The 17,713-nt window shown below is 43.8% G+C and overlaps 2 protein-coding genes across 12 annotated transcripts in view; one reads left to right on the plus strand and one right to left on the minus strand.

Moving 5' to 3' along the window:
• The window catches only part of LOC135093877 (lysine-specific demethylase 3A-A-like), a 32,015-nt gene extending 27,834 nt beyond the window's left edge, over positions 1-4,181 (plus strand). For all 4 annotated transcript variants that reach the window (XM_063993490.1, XM_063993491.1, XM_063993493.1 and 1 more), the window contains 4 exons: positions 127-410; positions 679-1,376; positions 1,658-1,974; positions 2,283-4,181. In XM_063993490.1, the coding sequence (XP_063849560.1) occupies positions 127-410; positions 679-1,376; positions 1,658-1,974; positions 2,283-2,567 (1,584 nt within the window). In that variant the 3' untranslated portion in view covers positions 2,568-4,181. The remainder of the gene's footprint in view (positions 1-126; positions 411-678; positions 1,377-1,657; positions 1,975-2,282) is intronic.
• Positions 4,182-5,351: 1,170 nt separating this feature from the next.
• LOC135093884 (acid phosphatase type 7-like) lies at positions 5,352-17,370 on the minus strand. Of its 8 annotated transcripts, none has more exons than XM_063993517.1 (11): positions 17,271-17,370; positions 14,097-14,243; positions 11,808-12,005; positions 11,166-11,298; positions 10,838-10,913; positions 10,372-10,469; positions 9,885-10,068; positions 9,345-9,487; positions 8,686-8,826; positions 8,217-8,385; positions 5,352-7,657 (listed from the first exon to the last, which is right to left on the minus strand). In XM_063993517.1, the coding sequence occupies exons 1-11, from the start codon at positions 17,353-17,355 to the stop codon at positions 7,580-7,582; spliced, it is 1,452 nt and encodes a 483-aa protein (XP_063849587.1). In that variant the 5' UTR covers positions 17,356-17,370; the 3' UTR covers positions 5,352-7,579. The 8 variants fall into 8 exon arrangements, with proteins under 8 accessions (XP_063849587.1, XP_063849590.1, XP_063849591.1 ...); XM_063993520.1 differs by lacking the exon at positions 17,271-17,370 and adding an exon at positions 16,489-16,529; XM_063993521.1 differs by lacking the exon at positions 17,271-17,370 and adding an exon at positions 15,728-15,880.
• Between the last annotated feature and the right edge of the window lie 343 nt (positions 17,371-17,713).

The following is a 17,713-nucleotide window of genomic DNA, read 5'->3' on the forward strand; positions in this document are numbered from 1 at the left end:
TGATATCTTTTGACTACAATGAGGCAACTTGAAACTTTCCCACTTGCTGTAAAGTTGTGCCTCACCTCACCTCCCAGTGGTGGTGTGCCGTGCCTACCTTGCCTCACGCTGCTCCTCCTTCCACAGAGTTCAGACTCAGACTCTGACTCAGACTCAGATGAGAAGGAGGGTAACTTCTCGACACTGCGGAAGCTCCTCATTCAGCCCAATGGCAACACCAAGGAGGAGCCGGCCAACGCAGCAGCGGCAGCAGCGGCGGCAGCGGGTGCTCGGCCGGCCAAGGAGAGCAGCAAAAAGCGGCCAAAGCTTGACACGGTGGATGAAGTGATCTCGTCCGTGATCGACCACAGCTCAGACAAGGACGATTCCAAGGACAACAATCAAGTCGTGCTCAAACACTTCATCAGAAAGTAAGTGGTGATGGTGCCTCTCTTCTTCCCTATGGTGCTGCAGGTGGTGTGGAGGCTTGCAGTTCACTCAGGGAAGAGTATACACTTGATATTAACAAATTTTATGAGTCTGATATTGTGTGTGTAGTTACATTTCTATAATCTTGTCAATAGATGAATTATTTCACAATGTGTCTGACAAATTGCATAAAAAAAAAAAATAAGCCTCAGTCTGGCCCTGCCTGGCCTCCATTAGCTCAAGGCCTCACAAGCATCCCTCCCCCACCAGGTACAACTACGGCCCGCGTGGCCGCGACCCGCTGCCTATCCGCATCATGACCAAGACGGAGAGCAACCTGCTGTACCCTGGTGTGGCCCACTCGTGGCTGTGCGATGGCAAGCTGCTGCGGCTGCTGGAGCCGCTGGCCCCGGCCAACACACCACTCTTCCAGGACATGTGGAAGCGCGGCCAGCCTGTCATCGTGTCTGGCGTCGGCCAGAAGCTCAATGCCGACCTGTGGACGCCGCATTCGTTCTCTAAGGACTATGGGGACATCAAGAACGACCTCATCAACTGCCTGACAGGGAACATCGTGCCCAACCAGCCCATGCGCAAGTTCTGGGATGGGTTTGAGAACTACGGCAAGCGGCTGAAGGACGAGAAGGGGCAGCCCATGGTGCTCAAGCTGAAGGACTGGCCTCCCGGGGACGACTTCGCCGAGATGCTGCCGTCCAGGTTTGAGGACCTGATGAACGTCCTGCCGATGGGCGAGTACACGCGGCGCAATGGCCGCCTCAACCTGGCCGGCCGCCTGCCAGAGTGCTTCGTGCGGCCCGACCTCGGACCAAAGATGTACATCGCCTACGGCTCCGCCATCCACCCCAACCGAGCCTCCACCAATCTCCACCTGGACATCTCAGACGCCGTCAACGTGATGTGCTACGTTGGCGTGCCCAAGGATGCCGACTACCAGGAGCACGTCAAGGGTGAGCAGGGAGGGTGCCATGGCAGGGAGGTGGGAGGACGGAGGTTGAAACACTGAGGGATGGGGAGGGGGAAGAAAGTACACTTGAGGAAAGTTAAGAAGCAGGAGTTCAAAATTCACTGATAGAGAAGGAAGATCAAGAGTCATTGTTGTCACAGGTAGAGACACTTAACCTTACTTCATTGTGAGTGGCACTCTTACTCAGCCCTCACATTACAGTAGTGTTCAATGTTCCTGGTACTCTCACATTGCAGCAACACTCACTCTGCCCTCACATTACAGAGGTATTCAAGGCCATAGACGAGGCGGGGTGCGACATCTTGACTCGGCGCCGCGTGAGAGAGAAGGAGGAGGTGCCAGGAGCTCTGTGGCACATCTACCACGCCCGGGACTCTGACAAGATAAGAGATTTGCTCAACAAGGTGGCCATTGAACGTGGGGACAAGCTGGAGCCACACCATGACCCCATCCACGACCAGGCCTGGTACCTTGACGGCCCTCTGAGGGAACGCCTGTACAAGGAGTATGGTGTGGAGGGGTATGCCATCATCCAGTGTCTGGGCGATGCTGTCTTCATTCCTGCCGGCGCGCCTCACCAGGTCAGTTGAGGGTCTATAATCTATCTTTATACCAGGCTGGTAGTCCTCACAGAGTTAGTCAGTTATTCATCACAGCCTCATATAAATTTTTCCTTGTCCCTCTCTGCTTCCCAGGGCAAGTATGTAAACAAACAACACACAGCCACAGCCATAAGACTCTAGCACAGCATCTTGACACCTCTAACCAGCCCTCACTTAGTCCTTTCCTTGACCATCTCTGCCTCCAAAGACAAGCAGATGAACAAACAGCACAGCCAAAACCAGCACAGCATCCTGACACGTCTAAGGAACCCTTGTTTCCCCCACAGGTGCGTAATCTCCACAACTGCGTCAAGGTGGCCGAGGACTTTGTGTCGCCGGAGAACGTGTCATACTGCTTCCACCTGACGCAGGAGTTCCGGCATCTGAGCGACACCCACACCAACCACGAGGACAAACTCCAGATCAAGAACATCATTTACCACGCCATGAAGGACTCCATGGCGTGCCTAATGTCCGTCAGCAAAGAGGCTCAAGTGAAGGAGGAGGAAAGTGACTCCCCGTCGCCGCCCGCCACCACCACAGACAAGAAAGTGAGCGAAACAGACTCATGAAAGTGACTTGAGTGACTAGTGAGTGCGGTCAAGGCGGCAGCAGCGGCGGTTGTGTCGTGCACTGCGTTCGCTGAATTTTTTTTACGGTGTTGTTCATATTTTTTTTCTAACTTAATTCCAAGTCCTCCACACGGCCGGGTTGTGGAGAGAGTGATCGAGTGAGTGAGAAGTGAGACAAACAGACAGATGGACAGATGTATGTAAGCATTAGTGGCGGTGCCCGGCGGTGCCCAGCCCGCCACACCCACCCCGTGTTCCACCCAGCGACACTCGCCAGTGATCCCACTCTGCTCATGAACGCTGCTGTTCTGATACTGAAAAGAAATGTTTCCTAATTTCAAGTGCAAATAAACTATTCCACTTTGAATTGTAAGAGACAGAGACAGTGAGTGGTGTCAGAATTGTAAGTGAACATTGTGTACACACACATCAACACATCACACACATTAAACAAGAGTCCATTACCTACATTTTTGATGTTTATTAACAAAGACAGATAAGTTAAGTAGAAGACTACGTACGTACGATGGCGGTGTTATAATTTATTAATCCTATACGATGTACTAATCACAGTGGACCTAACTCTTAAGAAGATTAATATCTGTATCTATGGTGTACTTAAAACATGCCAGCGATGCAACAGACTGCAGCCAACCGCGGCCACACAGCCGCGCCGGCCCGGCCAGCCATGACACCAGCGGCAGCGGCGGCAGCGTCTTGGCGGCGACGCCCGGCTGCTGTCGGGTGTTCCTGGCGGCAGTGGCGGCGGCGCGGCATCGGGTGGCAATGTAAGGAGGAGAGAGAAGAGAGAGAGAAACCACTGCCTATTTCAAAGCTCTCCCTTCCAAGCTATTTCTTTGATGAATAAACTCGTGTTGTCTCTAGCAATCTCTGTATTGTCTTGCACACAAACACACGTACGAATTTTACAAGTAAGGCTGGCCTGGGCCTGCCCTCGGGCGGGGTGCAGCAGCCACGGCCCGGGTCAGCGGAGGGCGTGAGGGGGGGACGACCCAGCCCACCACAACGACCCTCAGCTCCCTGACCCTCCCTCCCCTCCCTCTCTGGGCCACACGCAGCCATGTCATTATTTTTGTTCATTTTGTACATTGATCTCATTGTTGGTGTAAATGTGCGTAGTGTTGAGGGATGGATGTTAACTGGTAGGATGACGACGGCGTGGCGACAGGCGTGGCGGCGGCGTCTCGCCTCGTCCCGCGTCGTCGTGTTGTTATCCTCGTTTTACCACGGCAAAAAACTAAAAAAGTCATCTGTGTTGACCATTAAAGGAGGAAAGACAGAAAATGATTTTTTAGAAGACAGTTGAAATTGTCGGATGAACACAAGTGATACGTATGAAAAAAATAAGGGCATCTTGTTGCCGCTGACTGACTCCTTTGTATTTAAAAAAACCACTGCAAAAAAAAACATGAAAGGTAATTTATTTGCTTGTAAAATGTCGGGCGGATATAGAGGTGTACATTGTGTAGGCTTGTAGAGAGACCCAGAGCCTCGCCCACACGGCCGCCGCAGGCACAGTGCGGCAAGTGACTACGTTTTTGTACTGTCGATATGTAAAACACCACAATTTGAATAGTAAAAATGACGCCATAATCTGTTTTCATTATCCAGCGGCAAGTAGCGATAAGGTGTGGAGAGGACAGCCAGCCACAGGAAAGCCGCCCCCACCAGTGTGTGTGCGTGTGCGTCCCTGGCTGCCGGTGCTATTGCTGCAACACTGAACCAGCCATGACAATGTGCTGCGGCCAGTGGACAGATGGGGCCCTTACCAAGGTTATCTTCTTTCAAGTTCTTTTCTTGGACACTATTTCATCAATTATTCTATCTCCATCTTGTGTCTGTTTTTAAAAACTTCTTGGGAGATGGACATGATGAAAACTTCCATTTATTCCTATCTCTGCATGACCTGATTCACTCATTCATCCCTTTCTCTTGTAGACTGTTGCATTGATTGTGGCAGTAATATAAACATTCTGGCACACAAGGTCAGGGTTGTTACTGTAGCTGCATGTGGGATATGGAAACGTTTAGCCAGATGAGACCTGTACTTGCTGTGTGGTGTCTGCCATCCTCAGATCCCAGCTATAGATGGAGGAACACCGCTGCCACACCTGCTTGTATAAACATCTGCTTGTATAAACTGAGTATTAGCTGATCACAAGGATAGCTGGAGAAGAGCGGAATATACTAGAAAATCCCAAGCCAGTAAGCTCCACATGGCAGTCCACGTCCACTTAATGCAGTCATAAAAATGCATCCGATCTTCTCTTCAGCTCCGTATTGACTACTAACAATGATAGTGGAGTCTAGTCAGTCATCTAACACCATGTTCAGCAGCCACTTTCTCTTCACCTCATAACATTCCTGTCTAAACTGCTCTCATCTGACTTAGACCTGTATTCTGAAATGCTATGCTCTCTCACCCTAGTTTCCAAGGCCACATGATCAGCCAGGTTCTCTAGAGTGCTTCTGTTAATAATGTAGGAATCTTGTTAATTTGTCACTAGAACCATAAAAACGTCATTAAAAACCAATGTAACTTCAATTAGTGGTGGTGGTGAATGAGTCTCAGAATAAGGTTTTAATAACTGGCCAAAAGAGAGAACTGAAATGGAATAAATGAAAGCAATACAAATATCAAAACATGTGAAGTTCAAGTCTTACCGTGATCACTTTGAGATTTCTTGACTCTTGTGGTGATGATAATCCTCTGAGATAAATTATCCTTATTTCACTACAGAAGGAAAACATTAAAATGACATGTTTGAGGTGTTAGTAATATACTGTTCTATATACTGATTACATAACAACCCAGTACATTGCTATACACCTTATAAGCAGAATAATAAGTATTTCATTGCTACTGGTTTATTTGCAATAAGTAAATCTAATACTGAACTAGTATACATATCAAATATAGTTTTACAATGAAGTGCAACTATGCTCCAATATTGATTATAATAATACTTTACATCTTATTACCAACATTAAGTACAAATGGGATATATATGTGCACATAAATACCAAATACGTTTTTTAATTGGTGCTGCACTAATAAATAACAGCCTCGGCATGAAATGATCACAGGTAGTCACTGAACCAATACTCCAATGTGGACAGTGACAAGGAAAACTAATAATCTCTCATATAAGCTACAGTGCTTTGCCATGTGAGGGTCAGAATGCACTGACACAACACACTTGGCTCAGCTCACTGGATGGATCAACACCAAACTTCTCACAAAAAACACCACAGTAGGGACAATACAGCGACAGGTTGAAGAGAGTGGGAAAAGTTAATTCTCAAATAGCGTGGTAGATGAATGGAACGGACTTGGTAATCAGGTTGTTAGTGCTGAGTCATTAGGGAGCTTTAAAAGATTAGACAAAATTATGGATGGGGATGATAAATGGATGTAAGTAGGCATGTTTCACACAGGGACTGCCACGTGTAGAACTCACAGCTTCCTGCAGCTTCCCTTAAGTTCAGCTGATCCATCCAGATACTTCAAGCCAAACTTAATACAGTGCAACCCTTTGACTGGCAATGACTCGTGTGACTTGGTGGGTGTAATGAGGTAATTATGCTACAGGCACTAGGATTTGAACCACTTGATCAGTCTTATTGCTCTCAGTGGTGTCTTTTGAGATTATACTTCAACTTACACCACACTTCATTAAGCTTAAGCAGGATAAAACCACAGGAACTAAAGCTTTTTAACTATCTGATGCCTTACAAAAACAACAATTTGCACCACAACATTCTGCTAAACTTGAGAGGCCACAGCAGTCTTGAGTATTGACAAACAAGCGCCTCATTTCGTTCCTCTGACGTCATCGGTGCCTTTCACAAATAACACTTCAAACTTGAATGGCTCATCAAACCAGCTGAGCCATACCAATCAGCAAGTAATACATCTCATATAACCCAATGAAAGACAACAATAATACCATCATCCCAAACCAAACCTTTGAAAGAACCACGCTAAGAGACTCCCTGCATTGGACGCCACTTGGACAAACCACAGAGGAGGTGTCGTTGCCCTGGCCTAAGTGGTCTCCAATGCAGAGATTCTCACACAACACAGAGTATCATCTGACTGCCTTAAACCTACAGTAATTCCCCCTTACTGAATGAGGAGGTGAAGAGAGGCAAGTAGCAAGTAGATATCTTTGAGTGGTACAGGGGACGTAACAAGGATGACGTAATCAAAATTCTCAGGGTCAGTAATCAGGATAGGACAAGAAGCACCATCTAACTGCCTTAAAGCTACAGTAGTTCTCCCTTCCTGAGTGTAGAGATGAGAGGCAAGTAGATGGCTAAGTGGTACAGGGGATGTAACAAAGGGTCAAATGGGTTCCTAGAGCCTTTGGAATGTAGTGAAAGTGCAATGCAGAAGTATTTCAAAATATGGTCCTTTTAACTAACTTGCACCAACTCACTTCATCATTCCTTCATCACATCAAGCATTTTCAGTGAATTTCTACACCAATGCTGGGATACAGAGCTACATACTGTGCTGAGGTAGAGTATACAGGTGCTGGTAAATATCTGACAGAGAAAGACAGAGACAAGATAAGATATGCAGCTATTGAAGTATAAGAATGTTAGAGAGACAGAGAGAGAAAGAGACAGAGAAAGAGAACTAACATCTTTCTCTACTTGTCCTGTCTAAGCTTACTGAAAGAGACAGAGAGAGAAAGGGACAGAGAGAGTTAAAGGGACATCCTTCTCTACTTGTCCTGTCTAAGCTTACTGAAAGAGACAGAGATAAATAGGCTAATGTTAACAGATGGTAGAGTGTAGTGATATTAGAAAGGCAGAGAGAGACAGAAAGAGACAGTTAAGAGGGCAGTTTTCCCTACTTGTCCTGTCTAAGCTCATTGAAAGAGACAGACAGAAGGAAACAGAAGACAGGCTAATGTGTACAGATGATAGTGTAGGGAATAGAGAGAAAGAGACAGAAAGAGACAGTAACAGGGCAGTTTTCTTTACTTGTCCTGTCTTAGCTCACTGTAAGCCACGTGCCTGTCTCGTATCAGCCACACGCTATCAATCACTTCGCCGTCCTGCAAAGGAAGAGAGGAACTGTCACCACCACCACCACCACTACCACTACCACTATCACTGCTACCCATGACAGATGCTCCTCAAAATCTGAGGCTGAATTTACTGTGTGAATATTTAGGTTTTTGAGAATTGTAGCTTGATTATAAATTAAGATGGATATAGACTGTTACTACTACTACTACTACTACTACTACTACTACTACTACTACTACTTCTACTGATATTATAAGTTCAAGATTTTAACCTTACTACAATACTACTACTACTCTTACTACTTCTAACATTTCTATGACTATTACCACTACAATTAAAATTTGTCGTACATTACTACTACTACTACTACTATCACCATTACTCCTCCTGGTCCTATTACTACAACAATTACAGCTATCTCATTCACCACCACCACCACCACCACCACTAAACACAAAACACACACACACACCTCCTCTTACACCACCAGTAACCAAACACAAATACACCAAACACACAACAGCCACCCAAACACACACCACCACACGCCAAACCTAACCTAACCTAACCAACCCCACACCTCACCTTATCATCTGACACCTGCTCCCAATACACATGAGTCTTGTTGAAGGCAGTGAGGCGTGTGTAGCCGTAGTCGATGGACCGAACGGCTGACCAATACGGCTGCTCTGGCATAAAGTGGTCGTGGATTTCTGAGCAGCCAGCCGAACCAGTTGTGAAGTGAACCGGACCGCTGATGGAAGAGGAAGGAGGCTATGGTGAAGTGACGTTGGTTTTCAAGGGTGTTTTTGTGGTTCTAGTGACATTAACAGGAGAAACACTCTTGAGAACCTGGCTAATGAAGTGACGTGGGTTTTCAAGGGTGTTTTTGTGGTTCTAGTGACATTAACAGGAGAAACACCCTTGAGAACCTGGCTAATGAAGTGACGTGGGTTTTCAAGGGTATTTTTGTGGCTCTAGTGACATTAACAGGAGAAACACCCTTGAGAACCTGGCTATGGTGAAGTGATCTCTCCCTCTTTCTCTCTCTCACCGTGGGTTAGTGTAGGGGTATTCAGTGGAGCCATTGAGCACAGTATAGTCGTACATGGGCCACAGTCTCTCATAGGAATGCTCATGGGCCCAAATAGCCAGGTCCACCCCATACTGGTCCAGCAAGGTCTCCATGGGGTATCTGCAAAAGTGGTGGTGGTGGTGGTGGTGGTGGTGATGGTGAAAATATGTTTTTTTATTTTATTTTATGGAGAATAATTGACTTGCTAACTTATTCATTGACTGACTGACTGACTGAATGATAGACTGATAGACTGACTGACTGATAGACTGACTGACTGACTGACTGACTGACTGACTGACTGATTGATAGACTGATAGACTGACTGACTGACTGACTGACTGACTGATAGATTGATTGACTGACTGACTGATAGATTGATTGATTGACTGGCTGACTGACTGATAGACTGATTGATTGACTGGCTGACTGACTGATAGACTGATTGATTGACTGACTGGTTGAGTGCTGTGTGTGCATGAGTAAGTGTGTATGTGAATAAGTATACCTGCGTGTGTGTGTGTGTGTGTGTGTGTGTATGTAGATTAACTCACAAATAACCAACACACTTTTGTACAATATTTTACTGTGCATGCGTATGTTTGAGTGTGTACGTGTGTATGTGTGTGCAGACTTACAAATGAATGAGAGGCATCCCAACACGTGTGAGGCAGTTCTTCCTGGTGCAATCATCGTGATCATTGTTGGAGCAATACATGGGACGGTGACCAAACAGAATTATCCAGGGCCTCTCCGCACGCACTTCAGGTTTGGTGGCCTCCTGTGGGGTCATCCAGGAGCACAAGATGAAGGATTATGTGAGGTATTTCAAGGAAGGAGGTGCAGGAGGAGGGAGATGAAGGGAAGGTAGGATGTAAAGGAGATATAGGGATGGGGAGAAAGGAAGGAGGTTAAACATAGTGAAAGGATAGAAAGAAAAGGATGGAAGAAGAGGGATATGAAGGGAAGGTATGGTGAGAAGGAAGGAAAGAGAGATTGTGAGAATATGATGGAAGGAAAGAAAGGAAAGGGTGGAGGAAGGAGAGAGAGTTAGGTTAAATTAAGGAAACACACACAAATTCAGGTCCTCAATGAGCCTACTGTGCTGCCTGGCAAGATGGTACATTAAGTTAAGTTAGATTAATTTAGGCTAGGTTAAGTTATAATGCCAAACAAACCTTAAGATCCTCAATAAGCCAATCATACTGCCTGGCGAGGGGCTTAAGTCCGTACTGCAGGAAGTAATAAGCCTCGGTGTTAACGGCAATAAAGTGCACTGGCCCCATGTTCCAGCTGAAGAAGAGGCTCTCTGTGTCCCTGTATCGTGGCATGCTGAAGCGCCCACGGTAGTTACTGAAGTTACTGGAGAAGGGAAGATAAGGCGTTAGTGAGATAGGAATAATTTGAAGTGAGGTGTTTAAGTAATATTGTGTTCAAGCATGAATGTCTGTGTGTGTGTTGCATTACAGCGAGGAAAGCTTCACTAGTTGGCATGCTGAAGTTACTGGAGGAGAGAAGACAAGGCATTAGTGAGATAGGAATACTTTGAAGCAAGACATTTACATAAGGTGTTAATACTGTGTCTCTGTATGCATGTACGTCTGTGTGTGTGTGTGTGTGTGTGTGGGTCATTACAAGGAAAGCTTCACCGGCTGGCATACTTACTACATGTGTTCGTGGTTGCCCGGGCATGTCATGTAAGGCACGTAGGCAGCAATGGGTTGAATCTCCCTCATGAACTCGTCCCCGACCCTTGCGTTGTCCTGCCGAGAAGATGCAAGGTAAAATAAGATTGTTACCTCTGTGTTCTCATTTCCTCGTCTCCCATCTGCTTGAGTTGTTTATATTATTGTTGTTATTATTCTCTGTGTTCTTTAATTTCTGGTTTTCTTCACAATCTGCTTCATTTGTGTTACTTTTATTTATTTATTTTTTATATTTGCACTATTTTATTCTACTGATGATGACGATGGCAGTGATGACAATGACAACAACAATAATGACGATGATATTGATGATGATGATAATAGTGACGATGACAATGACTGTAACAATAATAATAATGATGATAATGATGATGATGATGACAATGATGACACACAGGGAGGTAGGGGTGGAGGGGATTACTCACAGAATCCATGTCATAGGCAAAATCTCCGACATGAATCACCGCATGGTACTTCCCGGCCTGCGTCTCCACCTGCAGCCTGCAAGAGAGGTAACGGCAGGTCACGGCAGGTCACAGATCGAGGGTCAAAGGTCACAGGTTAAAGGTTACACCACCACCACCACTACTACTAACAACACACACACACACACACATGCACACACTTTTGAATTTTTCCTATTTATTTATTTATTCTTTTTTTTTTTTTTTTTTTTTTTTTTGCTCTTTTTGTTGCCCTTGGCCAGTGTCCCTCTTGTGTGTGCGTGTGTCTGTGTGTGTGTTGACGCCTCACCTGGCCAGCGACTGTGCGTTGACGGCCCCCATGTCGCCGTACATGGCCACGGACACGGGCCAATCTGTTCCATTTTTCCAAGTCTTGAATGAGAAGATTTCCGACCAACCATCTGAGCTCCCACAGTGGTAGACTGAAGGGGGAAAGGTAGAGTGATGGGAGAAGCAGGTATGGGAGTGAGCAGATTAAGTTATATGGGAGGAAATGATACATGGAAATTGATTGAAGAAGAGATGTGGGAGGAATGAGCAAGGGAATGAAGAGAATGGGGCAAGTAATATATAAGAAGAAATTGAATGAGTTGTAGGGAAGAACAAACAAAATAATATCAAAACAAGTAGAACAAGTCGGCTAAAGAGAAGAATCGATACAAGATGAACAAATAATAAAACAATCTCTCTCTCTCTCTCTCTCTCTCTATGTCTATACCACTAACTTTTTTTACTTTCATTTATCTTTTCATTTACTTCCTCTCTCTCTCTCTCTCTCTCTCTCTCTCTCTCTCTCTCTCTCTACTTTACAACACACCATCATTTATCTATCTACTTACACTTACCCCTCCCCACCCACCCACTCCTTCTCCCACCCTCTCTCCCTCCCTCTCACTCTCCCTCACCCTCTCTCTCTCCCTCTCTCACTCACAGTATCGGGTATCAGGCAAAAGATCTGGCAGAGTGACCCGGTGCACCCAAAACGACCTTTTCTCCGAGCCACCGTCAGTAAAGCGGGTCGCACTGCCCTCTGCTGTCTTCAGGGGACTGCCGCCACCCCCATAGTTGACAGTCGATGAATTTGCTGCATCAGGAGTCACCCATGTCACTACCATTTCACTGTTCGTCTCTGAAAATTGATAAGAACATAAGAAAATAAACTGCAGGAAGTCATCAGGCCTACACGTGGCAGTCCCTGTATAAAACGCACCTGCCTGTTCTCACCTGTCCCTATCTATAAACTCAACACAAACGACCTGATTACTGAGGCTGTTCCATTCATCTATCTCTCTATTTGCAAACCAGTTCTTACCTATCTCCTTCTTGAACTTAAATTTCTCTCAAGCTTGAACCTGTCACTTCTTGTTCTATCCTAATAATTGTGTTTTGCTGAAGTTCCCTTTGTTATAACCCCTGTACCACTTAAAGACTTCTGTCAGGCCTCTGTTAACTTGTAAATTTAACTTGTAGATTTAAAAGCTTCAGAATATTTGGGTGCTGGTGAAAGTGGTGGTGGTGGTGGTTGCTGTAAGAGAGAGAGAGAGAGAGAGAGAGAGAGAGAGAGAGAGAGAGAGAGAGAGAGAGAGAGAGAGAGAGAGAGAGAGAGAGAGAGAGAGAGAGAGAGAGAGAGAGAGAGAGAGAGAGAGAGAGAGAGAGAGAGAGAGAGAGAGAGAGAGAGAGAGAGAGAGAAACCCTATCTCCCAATAAAAAAAAAAAAAAAACATTAATGGGAAAAAAACAGGTGTGTGCACTGTGCGATGTGTGTGTGTGTGTGTGTGTGTGTGTGTGTGTGTGTGTGTGTGTGTGTGTGTGTGTGTGTGTGTGTGTGTGTGTGTGTGTGTGTGTGTAGGTACCATTGCTTGCAAGATTTGCATCATATCTGGACTTCATAAACAGCCCATATCTCCACACACCTGCCTGCTTTCCCAAGAGTATGTGAGTAAGATGCAGGTGCGAGATGCTGTGGAAATTAAGGAGCCAATGGGGATGTTCGGATACATGTGTGTGTGTGTGTGTGTGTGTGTGTGTGTGTGTGTGTGTGTGTGTGTGTGTGTGTGTGTGTGTGTGTGTGTGTTCTGCTTTTTTGTTACCCTTGGCCTTGTATGATAAACAGATGACTAAAAGAATATATTTACTATCAAGTTATCAATGAAAAAAAAAAAAAAATAAATAAATAAAAGAAAAAAAAAGAAAAGGAAAAAAAATAGTGTGATTGATGTTTTTATTTATAATTTTCTTGCTTTTTTTTTATTCTGACATTAAATAAACCAGTAAATTAATGGTGAAATAAAATATTGCCCCTACAAAAAAAATATATATATGCAGAAATAACTCATTATATTTTCTATTTATTTATTTTTTGTAGCCTTTTTGTATCCCTAACCAAAGCTCTTAGAAAAAAAAAATAAATAAATAAATAAAACAAACAAACAAATAAATAAATAATTAAATAAATAAATAAATAAAATAAATAAAGAATAATCAAATACTAACCTCCCTCAAAAAAATAATCTGAATAATATATTTCATTTTTTTCTTTCTCCTTTATTATTTTATTTTCCATAGACATCAAGTAGTTATGTTATATTCACTACCATCACCCTGCTGCCAACTAACCCTTTTTACTTCCTATTTCCACCTTCTATAATTCAGAAACTTTGCATTCACCTAAAAACACACAAGGTAAGGATTAGTACAGGAAGCTATTAGGCCTACACATGGCAGTCCTTGTATGAAATATGCCTACCCACTTCCATTTATCACCCATATCCACAGATCTGTCTAATTGTCTTTTACAGCTCCCTAATGACTCGGCACTAACAACCTGATTACTGAGTTCATTCTATTTATCCACCAATATTTGACAGCCAGTTCTTTCCCATCTCTTTTTTTAATCTAAGTTCTTCAAGGTAGTATTTTTTGTTCTATCCTAAGAATTCTACAATTTTGCTCATGTCACCCTTGTTATGTGCCCTCTACTGAAATGCTTATTAACCCTCTAACTGTCACCTGGTACACCTTTCCCTAATCACCAATAACTGAGGCACCTTTCTTTGTTCCACAGTCACACACGACCTTTAAACTGAGAAGAAACTGCAAAATGTATTCTCTTTCATTGCTAACTTTCTTGTAGATGCTTGTAAAGACTTCACACATTAATTCTGCTGCTGCTAATTGTGAAAGGGTTAACCAGGTGTTCTGCTTCCTCCCCACCACTCACCACCAACAGCTATGTGGATCTGCTGTGGTTGAAAGTCCTCGGTCTTCACTGCGTTGCCGGTAAGCTGCGGCACGGACACCACAGCAGCCCTGGCCTCCACCACCAGCGCCACCACCGCCACCAGTGTTGTCACCCTCATTGCTGTGGCTGGAAAAATGAAGGCTGGTTGAGAGGAGGGGAGCAACAAGCATTTCATTTGGCCTTACTTGTGACATGAAGGTAAGAACTACCCTTTTAACCCATCGCCACAAACACTCAGCCCTTAACCGATGACAGGAAGGAAGAAATGCAATTATTCCTAACGTGACAAGCATTCAACACAACTTTACGCACGGCAGGAAGGTTAGGTTAGACCAGAAAGTACCCCCAGTTTTCAGAATATGGCACCTCATCCTTCTTAGACTTTTCATGACTGTTCAGTGGTGTAATCTGACTTCCCCACCCTAACACCCTACTGCCTGGCCATGTCCATAAGGCTACTGGGGAGAGAGAAGGATAAAATGAAGATAGTATGCATTGTGCTAAACTCCAATTTTACCAGTTAGGATAGGGTTGGGGGAGGGGAGATAAGAAGCACCCCAATTAGCAGATTAGTGACTTCAAAGGGTTAAGATATGGTTGCGGGGAATAAAAAGCAGCCAAATTATCAGGTTAGTGACATGAAAGGGTTAGGCTATTGTAGTGAGGAGATAAAGGATAAAAAAAACAAAAAAAAAACACCCCAATTAGCAGGTTAATGGTTTCAAAGGGTTAAGAAAGGGTTTAGGTGCGATAACAAGCACCCCAGTTAGCAAAGAAAACATTAAGATAACATAGAGGGAGGGTCAAGGGGAGAGATAGTCCCATTTTTGAGAATTTTTAGTATTTTTATCAAAAGATGCGTGTTCCTCCTTAGACTTTCGAGGTATACAAATTTGATGTTTTTTGGCTCCAACCCCCTCCTTGACACCCCGCCTCCCCTCCTCCTGGCCCCATGTTGGCTCTACCTGGGGAGGGGCGGCGGAAGGACCTGGTAGAGATTAGCACATGCTGTTGACCTAACGTAACCTTACAAATCTTTACCTAACACAGGAAGGTGACACGAACTTATTAATCTGAGCCAACCTTTACCCATCACTCTCATCACAAAGAAATGCACTTTTAACGAAATATGACCTTTACCCATCACAGGAGAATAAGGAACTAAACCCTTTCCAGCTAACATGACACACACACACACACACACACGTCTTCTCATTGCCAAGTTTTCAAGCACTAGGAAAATTTCAAGTTCCTGGGTGTACTGAAATATTTCACTGCGCATTCGAGTAAATTTTCGTCTCCATTTATGTTAATTAAGGAAAGAACAACAGCAGTAATCCCTAGTCCCCCCCCCTCCTCCCCCCAACGATATTAAACTTTGCCCCATAAAAATAAACAGACAAAAAGAAAGAGCACCTTCCATAAGCACTCAACTGTAAAACTAACGGAGACACGCACACACACACACACATACTAATCACCCCCCCCCCCCCTACCCAGCCGCCACAACCTCTCTTATTAATCTTACTATTACTAATCTCCACATCTCTTACCCCTCCCACAACACACACACACACACACACACACACACACATCACGCACATACGTACCTCAATATCACGTAACAGATACAACGTAGTAATGAGTATAGCTTCACACACACACACACACACACACACACAAACAAACACACACACAGTTATCTTATCTGTATTCACTGTCTCACACTCTCTCTCTCTCTTTGTTTTTTTTTTTTTTTTCGTATCAGGAAGTTTTAGTCTTTTGTACAGGGCCCGGGGGTAAATACGTGGGTGGATAGGTGGATTAATACAGTGGATAGTGGGGTGGACAGGTGGATAGATACGTGGATATGGGTAGGTGGATAGATGGATAGATGGGTGGTATTGGTGGATGGCTAGATGGGTAGATAGATAAAACAGACAGGGATAGATTGACAGATAGACAGGTACACAGGTAAAATAATGAACTCTTGAGTCTTACTTGCTGATAAGACTGGGAGCAAAATGTATCACAAATAAAATGTAACAAATTAGATAAACGAAGAAAGAAACAAAAGGAAAAAAAAAAATGCTGTCACTAAGAAAAAAAAATATAGAACTTGTTAAACAAATAATCACGAAAAAAAAAACTCGAAAACCCTATTAATTCCAACTACAAGCTGTTAAACCACCACTAAAATCGAGAGAGAGAGAGAGAGAGAGAGAGAGAGAGAGAGAGAGAGAGAGAGAGAGAGAGAGAGAGAGAGAGAGAGAGAGAGAGAGAGAGAGAGAGACTTGAAAACCCCCTGACAGCTTCCACCAGATCTTACTGAAGACATGAATTAAACAGAAAAAGAAAGAGTGCGTCTTACTCTGTCCCACTCGTCTTTCCAACCCTGCCTCTCCAACCCTGCCTCTCGCTTCACCTCACCCATTCCTTTTATAGTCGTAGCGTTACCTAAGATTGGGAAATGATAGAGATAAAGTTAGGAGTCTTGTATGAGAGAAATAACAACTGGCAGATTTACAATTGTGGCATTTCGTTGTCAAGGTACAGACACGGTATACAAATTGAGAGTGCTATGTATCTTGACTAAGCAGAATAAGTTAGAATGTCACTAAAAACATGAAAACTCCCTTGAAATCCCTCAGCAACCTCCAGCATTGGTTATTTGAGAAGGACTGAAGCGGAGAGAGAGATGTATCGATAAAGAGAAAAGAGAGAGAGAGAGAGAAAAGAAGTGTAGAAAAATGAGCGAGAAGAGAAAGAAGGATGAGGAAGCAGAAAAGGAATGGAGAGAGAGAGAGAGAGAGAGAGAGAGAGAGAGAGAGAGAGAGAGAGAGAGAGAGAGAGAGAGAGAGAGAGAGAGAGAGAGAGAGAGATTAGTGTAGAGGGATGAGGGAGGAAGAGAGATGGGAGAATAAAAAAAAAAGGAATGTGGGCGAAGAAGAGGAGGAGGAGGAAAGAAAGGAGAGAAGGAGGGAGGGAGCTGGGGAAAAGGAGAGAGGGAAGAATAATCAAATTTAATATAAGTTTAAAGGGAATATTTTTTTCCACACCACTACTACTACTATTACTATTAATATCCTCAGTTTCTCCCCCTTCACCTGCTCCCCCGCCACCCACTCACTCTCACACACCTGTTTGTCGCACCTGTATTGAACCAATTTCTTGTCTTGGTGTTATCCACGAAACTGTAATGATGTTTTGACTGCCGCCTGGTTAAGAAACCTCTCATATCAGCAGAATTACAGAAATTTGAATGCACGTTGAATTTTGTAAGTAGCCATGTTAATTGAGTCAAGTGTCTGAATAGCTGTTATGAATGCAATGTGGAATGAATATATTGAAAACTGAAATTCACGTTGTAGGAAATTAGAATATATACACAGATGTGTTGCGGTAAAATACATATTAGTTTTTTTTTTATGTTATCTTAACTACTACTACTAATATTACGACTACTACTATTACCACTTTTATTACTACAATATATAACCACTAATATATATATATATATATATATATATATATATATATATATATATATATATATATATATATATATATATATATATATATATATATATATATAT

The sequence above is a fragment of the Scylla paramamosain genome, chromosome 44 (genome assembly GCF_035594125.1).
Source record: "Scylla paramamosain isolate STU-SP2022 chromosome 44, ASM3559412v1, whole genome shotgun sequence".
Taxonomy (NCBI): Eukaryota; Metazoa; Arthropoda; class Malacostraca; order Decapoda; family Portunidae; genus Scylla; species Scylla paramamosain.